Below are 12,238 nucleotides of genomic sequence, written 5' to 3' on the forward strand. Positions count from 1 at the left end.
CCTGAGGTACCTGCATCTCCTGAACCCTGTGGGATCACGCTGTAGGCCAGCAGCGGGAAGGAGAGGTGGGGAGGAGCCTGCTCTGGCTGTTGGCAGTAGAGAGTGAGGTTTCCTTGCTCAGGGAGGCCATAGTATCCCAGTGGAGCAGCAGCACAGCACCAGAGTACACTGGCTGCTCAGCAAGCACCACAGTGGCCATGATACAAGAATTTGATTCGAGAAGTCCTTCTGCCCAGATCCCTTATGAAATGCACAGTGCCCATGATTCTGCAGGGCTTTCCTGCCTGCTGGAAAAGAGGGTCTGTGAGCTTGGATAGAGCTGCTGGTGACAGGGACCTTGTAGGCAGGATGGAGTGAGCACTGTGCTCTGTAGTTCCTGTCAGTAAAGCTCACTCCCTGCTCTGCAGGGTGACTGTTCCTGCTGGAGTGCCTGTGTGCCACTTTGTGCTGGAGTGTTTGCACAGCTGGGTGGATGGCTATATCTGCTGCTTCCTTTGGGAATTTGTGTGAATGTGCAATACAGATGGAACCTTTTGTCCTTACTCAGGTAAATCATGTACTAGAAATTTGGGTCTTCTATGAATGGGTGGCTACATTAGAAGAATGACATTATTTGCTTCTGTGAGGGTGTTCACGTCTTGCATGCAATGTCACTGCATTTGAGACCTGTGTGTGTACAAGGAGGGGTGACTGCAGAGTTTTAGGTACTTTAGGTGCGTGTGGGTGCTTCATATTCCTTACAGATCATGTTGATTCCTGATGCATCAGTTGTTCTTGAGCTTCTTCTCTGTCTTCATGCCTTCTCTTTTGCTTGAAACATATTCCTGTCCTGGGGAAGATGTGACCTTATTGACAGTCACTGGATAGCTGTGTATTCTGTACCTGTCAGTGTCTCTTACCCAATTCTAGTTTAAAAATAAACACATGGATCAATAGAGATTGTCCCCCCCCACTGCACACATGCACTTCCCTCTTCTCTAGCCCCTCTTCCCACTCCCCAATCCATGTCCTTGAGGCCCAGATCAGCTGGAAAAATTCCTTTTTCTTTACTCAGATGCCCACCAGTCATCAGAAACTTGCTGTGATGAGTTGGCTGCAGTTAGGTTTTTGCATCCAGCTTGTTTTAAAGACCATAAGAGCAGGTCTGCTCTGAGGTGGTTCCTCTCCTGCTTTCATGCTGCTCTTAGGTGCTCTCTGGAACATGTTCATTTTCTTTACATTCTCTGTGGAGCCTTTTCATTCATGCACTTATCTTTTTTCACAAGTGTATGTTTTCTCATAATCTTACTCAGTTTTAATCAGTCCCCATTTATGCTTTCACTCAGTTTCTCTTCTTTCTCTGGCAGACAAACATCAAAGCAAATACAACATCCAGAGCATCCATACCTCCAACTTTGAATCCCTTGTGGGTTTTTCTTTGTATTATGACCAGTATTCTTTACACTATGAACTCCCCTTTCTCCAGTCACCTTTCTGTGCTTGAATCTGCCTTCTCAGGTAGCAAAGCACACCGCAGTTGTGACTCTGACAGGCCTATGTGTCCATTTCTGCATTTAATGGCAAAGCTTAGCATGTGAAACACAAGCCATCCTGAACACAGCTACCTTGGGACAAGCACATGAAACTGAAAGAAATAAGAATGGAATGAAAGAGATGGAGGAGAAATGAAAGGGTTGTGAGTAGGCTGGTGAACAGGCAGGTAAAAGTGATGATCAGGCATGGCTCCAAAGGGTTAGACCCTCCCAGGGTGAGGGATGAGTGACCTCTGCATGCAGCCATCCCCGGAGCCCACCCTCTCCAAGCATGTCCCTCTGCCGTGCAGGTGTTGCCGTCCCCGTGCAGCACTGGCAGTGTGTGGTGTATCCCAGCACAGCCTAACCAATGTGCAGACTACTGTACAATCTTGTAGTCCTGAACAGGTAGTCTGAACACTGGGCAGACGGAGTGGAGCCTCTGCAATCTGCTCTCCGGCAATCAGCAGCTCATTAGTCCTCTCCCCTCCCTGCTTTTGGGACGGGGTTGTGCGGGGCAGAGATGGGGTGAACAAAAGTCCAAGTCCTGATTGGGAAAACATCCTCCTCTGGCAGCTGGGGGAGAAGAAATGTTGCTCCCTGCATGTTTCCAATTTGGAGCAAGTTTCCAAGCGCCTTCCTCTTCCAGTGCTGGTGTCAGGCTGGTACCTGGATTCCACCTGGGATATGCTGTACCTTTTTAGAAAGAGAAAAAAAAAATCGATTACTGCAGTTTGAGGAGGAAATGCTGTGAAGTCTTGGCTGTCACCCAGGTGTGCAGAACTCGTTGCTTCATTCAAGTCCTTTTCTTCCCCACGGACCTGTGTGGGAGGATCCTCAGGCCCCATGCACCTCATCTCTCGTCCTGAAGATCAGCGGGTCCAGAGCAAAGCTCAAACAGGACCAGCCTTTGCTTTCAAGCCCTCCAGAAGATCCTTTGACAGGGTTGCAGAACGCAACCTTGGCCAGTTACCCTTGCAGCTCACCTCTGGCTGCTGCAGGAGTAATCCACATCCCCTCTTTCTCTCCCCCCACTACGCCCTGGCATTGCTGAGCCTCCCTCCCTCTTCTGGTTTTTGCTCCCTCCCTTCTTGCTTCCCTTCTGTCCTTCTGCCTCACTTGACGTGGCAGTGGAAAGCTAACTAGACTCGAGGGAGGAGCTTGCTGGCTGCTGGGAAGGCCGAGTTTGGCAGGAAGTGAGTGGCTGACGGATGGGGTTGCGCGGGGGAAAGGAGGGTTCCCTACCCCGCATGGAAACTTGAGGAATGCTGTCGCTTTCTGTGACGCCTGGGTCCCATGTAGCGATTCCAGATGTTAGTCCCTGCCCACGCGCTTTGCTCCCTCTCCCTGTGCTGCAGGGATAAAAAGGACTTTATTCACATGTCTCCCTTCCAGGATTCCTTCTCCTGGTGTGGATGGTTAAGATTTGTGACCGAACATATGAACACTTGGAACTCCCATCTTGGCACTAACCATGCACTGGAGAAGTGTAACCCACCCTCTCTCAGGGGTGTGAAAGACTTTGTGTGTGTATGCATGTTGTGCTTTACCTTAGCAAAGCAAGTCAGATACTCTGGGATGGTTCATCCCTGCCCTGGCACAAGGACAGGTGCAGGGACAAGTGCCTGGTTGTCCTTTTTGAAGGCTGGTGGGCATTGCTGTGACCTTAGAGAGGTCATGACAGTCGAGTTTTGGGCACTATAGTCTCTCTCAAGCAGCTCAGGTTTCTGCCTATGCTTCCCCATAAACCCCCTGATGGCTTCTTGGGGTTGCACTTGGCTGGAGGTTTAAATCTGCATGTTATTTCAGTTGATGTGAATAAAAATCTTTACTTTTGTGCAGGTGAGTTAATTACCACTGCTGTGCTTACTAAGCCAACAGTAATGGTTGTGATTAATCACATGAGTCCAGGTCTAGTGTCTGCAGAGCTTTTGAACTAAATCAGCTTAAAATCTTAGGATGTGTTGTTTGAGTTAAACCAAGGCAGCTTTCTGATGTAAACAAGCCATTACAGCTGCTCCACAGCTTGGGAGAGGAATCATTCCTATAAATTATGCTCTGAGGGTAAAAGTGATACAGGTGGGCTTTGTCTGGGAAAGATGGTCTCAAGATGTATGTATGTAGAGGGATGACCAAGGCTTCCTGGAGGAATCACGTCTCAGAAATTCAGCTCTTCTACTTGCCAGGACAAGAAGCAGAAAGCAGTTGGTAACATCTTGTTGGGGGGAGTGGAGTGGTTGGTTCAGCTTGAAAAGCTCAGTTCACTTGCTTTCAAATACACCAGTTTTTCAAAAGCTTCTTCCTAACAATCGTTTCATGTGCATGTATTCATGCAGTGTGTTTATTATAAATTATGATGTTAATGTTTCTCCATTTGAGTAGAGTTTTATGAATTTTGGAGTTCCCAAAATGCTGTGCATGCGTTTAACAGAAACAATTTTACCGAAACTCCAAACATCTCTGGGGCAGGTTTGTTTATCTATAATACTTCACATCTTACAGGAGGGGAAAGGAGATTAAGAGGTTTAAGCAAGATTAATTTTTCCTAATTTCACACAGCCCCCAATTAAAACAATGGCAATGTCTTCTCCCATATCCACAGACCCTTGTCTCGGTGCAGAAGGTGTTTGTCATAATAGCTACAGGGAAACCTTTAATTAGTTTATTTATGCTCCAAATGCAAACTGAGACCTAATAATTCTGCCAATTACTTTCTTGTGCTGTGAGTGCCAATTTCCAACCTTAGGGAGCCCACACATGCATCTGTCAGCTTCATTTTGCATGTATCCAAGAGCAGGAAAATTTACTTTGCTGCTGAGGCAGTCCAGGTGAATGGAGGGAATGCTTGGACTCAGGCTGGCTTGCTGCCTGCTGATTTCTGTGAACTTCTTGTAGGTTATTACCTACAGGTTAGCAACAAATAATTCAGGTGATGGTGCAGATTATTGCTACATCTGTCCAAAACGCATCTCTAGGATTTAGCCGCCATAAGATATGTAGCAACAGTAAAGGACATTGGAACATCAGGCTGCAACTGCAGCATCACTTTTTTCCTCCAGTTAGTGTGCTTTCTGTCCCACTGCTGGAATGGCTCGTGGATCCTGGTCGGCTTCCTGGCCACGTCTATTTTCTTTCCCTGGTAGATGCAAAGTACAGAGCCATATGGCTGTATTCTGCACTGTGCCGGAGGCGGGGGAATAATCCTCTAGCATTTATCCTGCCTCTGCAAGGAGCTGGCAGTCATCTCTTTCTGCAGGTCTCCATGCAGGCTGAGACTCCTGTGGGGAGCAGCAGCCCTGATGAGGGGTGGTTACATCACTGTGCCTGCAATACTCCCAAGCCAAAACTGAGCACCGTGTTCTGTTTTGTACAGTCTGGGGGCCTCTGCCACTGCCCCACCTCCCCTTGGCCTCATGGCTCTACAGATCAACTCACAGCCAATGTGCACATTTTATATAGCACATACTCTGCTGCTGAGGGAGAGTTTTGCCTAATATTTTTTTTCCTCCCCTTATTGATGAAGGGCAATATGAGCAACATAAGCCTCTTGGGATCAGACTGAGGACTTTGAATATAGGATTTCACAGACTACTTTCCCATTTTGATGTGTGCTGGCTCTTCCTTCTTTTTCCTCCTGACTCCAAGTCTGGAAAGCTAGAGAGAGAGAAGCCCTTTCCCCCTTGCCCAGGATGCTGCTCAGCCATAGCACACCCTGCCAGATTGCTAACATATGGGCAGAGCGCTCAGCCAAAGTTTTGAGAGGTTCAGCCCTTGGCAGCTCATTCCACACTTTCCTGTCTCTACATTCAGGAAATGAAGTCAGAGTGTTGATATAAAACAGGCTGGGTTGAAAACTGAGAAGCTGGAAAGGCTGAAGTGGGGGACTGGGAAGGGGGAGGTGTGGGGAGATGGGGAGCAGCAGGGGCTCACTGCAGCTTGCCTGGCTTGGGGGCTTCTTGTCTTGTGCCCATGTCCTCCACTTGATTGCTCTTGCTACCTCCACCTCGAGGACTGATACGTTGTGCTGGCAGACAAATATTTTGTCTCCCCTGTGGTCTGTGGAAAGATCAGCATGTGGAGATAGTGTTGTCTGGATCATGTGGCAGCATTTATGTGAGAGCTTGGAAAGGGTGAAAGTTGAAACTCTGGCAAAGAGCATGTTGTTTCCATATCAGGGACATGGAATTCCCTTACCTTTTGACATTTTTTCCTGAAGAATGACATCAGTGCGAAACTTCTATGGAATTATGTGGGTCTAATGCAGGAGGTTTTTCTCAGACATCTGTAACATCAGTGGTTTTTGTTCGGTTTTATTGGTTTGTGGGTTTTTTTGGTTTTTTGGGGTTTTTTTACTAGCCCAGGGACTGTGGGGTAAACTCAGGGAGTTCCAGTTAAGTGAGGCTGCAGTGGGGATGGTCTGACTCGGCCAGGGACTCAGCAGTTGGTGTTGTTCACTTCTAGGTCACTAGTTCAGACTAAGTCAGCATAATAATAAGCCAGAGTAATAGAAAGCTGCAAGTTGTTTGTGGCTCACAGAACCTGAAGTAGTCTGTGTAGCTCTGAGACCAGCATGTGGCTGACAGATATCCCATTAGAAAAATGCCTGCCCACATCTAATTAAAACTGATCAGCAGTATTAGAAAGTCCAGGGAAATTTGCTTGGAAGAATTCTCCTGTTTTCATAGCCTGGCACCTTTGAGAGAGAGTCTGGCAGCAACCCAAGTGATCTCTTCTGTTTTTTAGGTGCTGTTTTTTGGGATATTCTCGTTGCATGTGTTTTGTAATGAACTGGTACAGTTTGATCTTTGGGGTATCTCAGAACTGTGAGGTGCTGGTATCCTTAGCAAACTCAAGTCAATTTAGCTGAAGCTTAAGAGGATGTTAGGCTGGACTTGCCATTGTCGGGGTGTTTGAGCTCAGCAGCTTTGTCACTTGTACCTGCTCTTCTGCCCTGCCCTTCTTTCCTGGTCAGCTCTTCAGGATCTCTGCTCACTGACCGTCTTTGTTTTCCATCTTGTTTTCCTCAAGAGTGGTCATGTTGTTTCCAGCCAAGAAAGGTCTACAAACACACAAGATCTCACAAGGGACAGTCACACATGCTTGCTTTGCACACAGGAGTATGCTCTGGTTTTGGTTTAGTCTTGGATAGCCTTTTGTAGACCAGTGTGAGGGCTCCCTCTCTTGTTGTGCTGGGGTATAATTCCCAGCTGGAATAGGATGCTCCAAATGAAGGCCTTAAACCAAACTCAGTTCTATTAATTTGCTGTAGATCCAGATTTGAGACTAAGCAAGGCTTACCATTTCTGACTTAGTTTCTGAATGCAAATGTGAAAGTTAAGATCAAGTTTTGACATTTCTTTTTTTTATGAAGGTGAAGGGTTCACAACAACTAATAGAGTGTAGGACTAGGACAGTGATAGGATGAAGTAACAAAACCAGCAAGTCAGGTTTTCTGAAGAGGTAAATTTAAGTTGAGATACATATATATATATATATATATATATATATGTATGTATGTATGCATGCCAGATTTTTAACATAATATTTAACATCACGGTTTATTGACGCATAACTTCTGTATCAAACCAGCTTCTCCATCACATGCCTGGCTTTTCCTGAACCCAGATTGACCCCTTTTCTAGGAAGAGTGGGACCACAATGCTGAGCATAATCGGGGAAGTTGGACAGTGCTGTGATGGTGCCTGGTTCTGGAAGAGTTTATGGGATGGGGTTTTTGGGCCACATCACAAAAGCAGTTGGGAAGGACAAACTCTTGTTTCCAGAGGTCCCCCTTCTCTCACAGACTCGAGGAAACAGAGGACCTGGGTCTGAGAATGCCTCTCTGTTGATGTGGGGCTGTGTCGCTAGTGCTCCCTGCTGGCAGAGCAGAGGTGCCACTGGAGCAGGGAGCGACTTGTTCCTCATTCCCTTTCCAGGAGAAAGAAAAGAAGTACATGTTACCAGTGGATAACCTGAAACTGCGAGATGTGGAGAAGGGGTTCATGTCCAGCAAGCATATCTTTGCTCTCTTCAACACTGAACAGAGGTATGCTCCCATCTCAGCACACCAAGCTGCTGGAGCTAGGGACGGGGTTTATGTAACAGGGTAGGGATGAGTGTGTTAAGATAGCTGTCCAGGAAGATGTCCTGTCAGGACAGCCACTTTTGAAGGAGATGGGAGGACTTAACTTCATTCCTTCTGGTCTTACAGATATGTATAACTTTCCTTTTTTTGCCAGTGCATGGCTTGTGGTGTTAACTTACCCTTCAGTGTTTTGGTGTCGTTACCTGGGTCTGCCTCTGACTGGGATATATATTTATAATCACAATGTTCTTGGTGAGTGACTAGGGAAAGCCAAAGGACCTGGGATGGCTGGAGAAGTCCAGCAGCAAGCAGAATTGAAAAAGGAATCCTTTTCAGGCCTTGTTGAAACATGATTTGAGAGCCATCAAACTTGATTAAAAAAAAAATTCCTCTTGCAGGGTCATCATGAAGTTCCTAGCAAGGGACCAAATGTCTCTGTGTCTCTGTCTTAAAATGACAGGAGGATTCCCTGGTCACTGATATCTTTGTCAAAGATGGGCAGATCTCTGAGCTGCGAGAGAGAATAATAAAATATGTGTCTTCCTGTCAGGAATGTTTACAAGGACTACCGGCAGCTGGAGCTGGCCTGTGAGACCCAGGAAGAGGTGGATAGCTGGAAGGCTTCCTTCCTTCGTGCAGGAGTCTACCCAGAGCGTGTTGGGGTAAGTGACAGCCATGATAATGGGATAAGGAGGAGCACAGCATGTGTATTCAGAAGAATAGCTGCATCTTCTTGTGTTAAAAATAAGTCTGTGAGAGTTTTGCATCTTTCCAGAGCTGAGAATCTTTCATAACAGAAAAGATTCTTGGTATATCCTGGTGCTTCCATTAGGGAAGCTTGAGATAAAGTAACTGGCAGCTTCAAAGGGAAGATAAAGTAGGAAAAGACTGCCTTGATAAATCCCACTAGCTGTCTTGTTTTGTGGACTTTAAATTCACAATATAAGGGTGACATTTAATTACCGTGACTACTAACTGATATGGTATCCACTGAGCAAAAGGCACCAGTCCTTTTTGGTAACACTATACAGTCTTATTAGAAACTTCCTAACTTAGCAGTTGTTCTCCCTTTCCTTCCTCCAGCCAATTAGGGAGGGATGTTCTTTGAATTATTCTTTTGTTTGGTAGATACCCTAATATGCTCCTTTAGCAAGAATTCCTATCTCTTCTCTTCCCCTTGTCCCACAGCACTTATTGTCAGCATTATTTTCTGCTTTAAAAATATCTTCTAGGCAATTGTGGTATGTGTTTCTGTTCAAAGCCTTTCTGGTTCCTCTGTGAGAGGAAGCTGCTGTAAATAGTTTTCCCGTTAGAAAAGTGATAATTGCTTTTCTGTTTGTATTTGTTGCTTCTAATAGATTTCTTGCAGTCATCTGTCCTGTTACACTTGAATATTGCTGGGTTTGCCTTAAAGCATTTCCTAACAAACTGATAAGATGTTTAAAGAAGAGGGTTAGAGACTGGGCTTTAACAGTGACATGACTTCAGATTAGCTTTGAACCAGACTGGGCCTCTTAACCACAGTGGCTGTGGGCCACCTATTGCTGTGCAAGTGGAGGGGTTTAACATGGGAACCCTGGTTCCTGTCTTAAAACCCATGTAAGGAATGACAAGTGGTCCTTGCAGGTAAGTAGGTTGTCCTTTGTTGCTAACAATATGGTTGCCTTTGCAGAGCATCCCACTTTTCAATTTAGCCAAACAGTTCGCTTGTTCCTCTTCTAGGGTAATAGAGGTACTGATGTGTTTTTAGTGGGATTGGTCTTTTGCCTGTCAGTGCTACTATGGGACCTTCTCCAAATTCTGAGACCAACTAAAAGTCATCTTTTATTTTTTGTCCCTTTTTATTTTAATTTTTTCTACGTATGCTCAAACTGGCCTGCCAGGACAAGGACAAAGTAAGTCTGACCCCCTCTGCCTGTGTTGCCTCCTGGGGCTCTCACCAGATAGCTCCCTCATATTTTTTTTCCTTTTGTCACAATTTCCTGAGAGGCATTTGCTTCTTCTCCCTCTTTGTACCCTCTGTTGGATTCCTGCTGTCTGTTTCTGTTCTTGGTTTGAGTTTTCCTTTTTTCTTTTTATTCCTCCCTTTTTGTATGACTTCTGAATCTTGGTGCAAGCTTGTTTTTGGGGGTTTTTTTACCCTCACTTTTTTTAAGTTGTCCTGCTTGACATCCACTTCCTTCACTTTGTTTCACACTGAGACCTTGCATTCCTTCATTATGTAAGATCTTCTCAGCAAAAGCTCAAATGAACAAAAGAATTTGCCCTTTCTCATATATTTTGTTCCCCAAAACAAAAGAGATGCCATTTCCTACATGGCAAATTGTTCAGACTAGGGCTGTTTAAAACGAAGACGGTTCATTATACAATCCAGAGGGATTTTTTTTAAGTAAGCATGGAGGAAGGCAGCAGTTCTTTCATGCTTCAATGCTTTGAAATTGATCCCAAATGGAGGAGCCTTGGAGATTGCTTGCTGTCAAACAGCACAGTCCAGGTTTTACCTTACAGAATAAACAACTACTTCTGTCTACTTCAGGCAGACAGGAAGAGATTCATCTGCTTGGTGTGAAAGAAAAGATAATTATAACTTACGATGCAGGATTTGCAGTTGAAGTGATAGAAAAGTTTTCTAGTTTATTCCATCTACTTGTGGTCAGCCTGAGAGGAGCAGTTATGTCACTTCTCTGTATCTGTTTTCTCATTCGTATAATGAGGACAAAGATGCAACATGGCAGAGAGCCTGTGAGACTTAATTTATGGTGAATGACTCTTGGTTTTAACTGAGTCTGGTCATGGAAAACCCAGATCAAATGAAGAACCATTCAGGAAGCTGTAGACATTAAAAAGTAATAATAGAGCTTTGAGTATGCACCAGAGCCATAACCTGTGAACATGGGTCAGGAGTCCCTGTTGTCTTTCACCTTTGTTTAATAACTTCCTACTGAGAGAGCAGGTTTTTTTGCTAAAATTTCTCAGATCTGAGCTGGAGAAGTCTGTACAAACTGAGCTGTGCATTGACAATCACAGCTCAAAATGTAAGTTTAAGTAAGTTTTACTTATTGCATGCGCTTCCTGCCTGTTCCCTTCTATTCTTCTCTTAGCTCTCATGAAAAGCCAATTTTGTGTTACATTTGAAGAACCATTCTGTTTCTCCTTTTTTCTGCAGGCCAGTGAAGCAGAGGAGAATGGAGGAGATAGTTTCATGCACTCCATGGATCCTCAGCTGGAGAGACAAGTGGAAACGATCAGGAACCTGGTGGATTCCTACATGGCAATTGTCAACAAAACCATCAGAGACCTCATGCCGAAGACAATCATGCACCTCATGATAAACAATGTACTTATCTCACCGTGGTCAATGGAGGTGGGAGTGGCAGAAAGGGGAAAAACAGAGAGGGAGGAATAGAATGAAGAAAAGCTGAAGGCAGCTTGGAAGGAAGAGGTGGGGACAGAATAGAGTGTTCTGGGGAAAGATGCTGAAAACTGATTCCCTCTCTCTGCTCATTTACAGACCAAGGACTTCATCCATTCAGAGCTGCTGGCAAACCTGTACTCCTGTGGCGACCAAAATACACTGATGGAGGAGTCGGCAGAGCAGGCCCAGCGACGCGACGAAATGCTGCGCATGTACCACGCCCTGAAAGAGGCCCTCAACATCATCGGGGACATCAACACCAGCACCATCAGCACCCCCATGCCCCCACCGGTGGACGACTCTTGGCTGCAGGTGCAGAGCGTACCGTCCGGACGCAGGTACCAGAGGCTCAGGGGGGGAGCCCCGCAGAGCTGCCTGATGCCTCTTCAGTGCCTTGCCGGGGCCTCCCACTGAGACAGGGAGCCCTCCTCTTCTCCTCTTCTTCCTGTGGATGAAGAGTCCTGGGTATTTCTGCTGGCAGGCTCCTAGGACATCTTTACAGAGATGTTGAGATGTTCTAAACCCTTGGGTTGGATGGGGCTGACGTAGCTTTGAAGGCAACCTGGGGCCTGGTGTGGTCCTTGAAAGCCAAAGGGTGGTGTGTAAAGTGATGTGAAGCTAAAGAGAGAACACTGAAGGCAGCCTTGGTGGCAGAGGGATCCCAGAGCTGTTGCTGCAGTTGAATGCCTTTGTTTGTTTGGCAGGTCCCCCACATCCAGCCCCACGCCGCAGAGGAGAGCTCCTGCAGTGCCCCCCGCCAGACCTGGGTCTCGCGGACCGGCTCCTGGACCACCTCCTGCTGGTGGATCCACGCTGGGTGGTGCCCCCCCTGTGCCCTCCAGGCCAGGTGCCTCTCCTGATCCCTTTGGGCCCCCACCTCAGGTTCCTTCTCGGCCTAATCGTGCTCCTCCTGGTGTTCCCAGGTAAGTCCTGAAACACTGCTCCACACAGGTGGGGTATGTTCTGGTTTTGGGTTGGAGCCTTGGCAGCACTTGGCCTGCCTGGGCCATAGGAGGAGAATGGAGTGCGTGGTGTGGGTACAGCCTTTGGATATTTGAATTGTATCCAGAGGCAGGAGCATCGTTGTCCTCTGAGAATTTATTGTATGGATGAGGCAATGCCAAGACAGCTCTCAGGAGCAGAGGGGCAGCTGTTTTTCTCTACAAACCTCTGTAAAGAATGTGGGAGAGTACCTTGTACCCAAGGTTTACAGCAACTGTACCAATG

General features: G+C 46.3%; 1 protein-coding gene and 1 long non-coding RNA gene across 19 annotated transcripts in view; one reads left to right on the top strand and one right to left on the bottom strand.

Moving 5' to 3' along the window:
- The window catches only part of DNM1 (dynamin 1), a 66,370-nt gene that overhangs the window by 44,835 nt on the left and 9,297 nt on the right, over nt 1-12,238 (top strand). For 13 of the 18 annotated variants that reach the window (XR_005603257.1, XM_039561767.1, XM_039561772.1 and 10 more), the window contains 6 exons: nt 7,448-7,557; nt 8,147-8,258; nt 9,480-9,491; nt 10,763-10,933; nt 11,108-11,349; nt 11,716-11,934. Coding sequence is in view for 12 of the 18 variants with exons in the window: in XM_039561767.1 (XP_039417701.1) it covers nt 7,448-7,557; nt 8,147-8,258; nt 9,480-9,491; nt 10,763-10,933; nt 11,108-11,349; nt 11,716-11,934 (866 nt within the window). In the remaining 6 variants the exon portion in view is untranslated. The remainder of the gene's footprint in view (nt 1-7,447; nt 7,558-8,146; nt 8,259-9,479; nt 9,492-10,762; nt 10,934-11,107; nt 11,350-11,715; nt 11,935-12,238) is intronic. The other 5 variants (XR_005603260.1, XR_005603259.1, XR_005603258.1 and 2 more) reach the window with 1 other exon arrangement.
- On the bottom strand, nt 1,541-2,614 carry LOC109144386. The gene is made up of 2 exons (XR_002045141.2): nt 2,333-2,614; nt 1,541-2,207 (listed from the first exon to the last, which is right to left on the bottom strand). It is a non-coding gene; the product is annotated as an uncharacterized LOC109144386 (long non-coding RNA).

Source organism: Corvus cornix, chromosome 17 (genome assembly GCF_000738735.6).
Source record: "Corvus cornix cornix isolate S_Up_H32 chromosome 17, ASM73873v5, whole genome shotgun sequence".
NCBI lineage: Eukaryota > Metazoa > Chordata > Aves > Passeriformes > Corvidae > Corvus > Corvus cornix.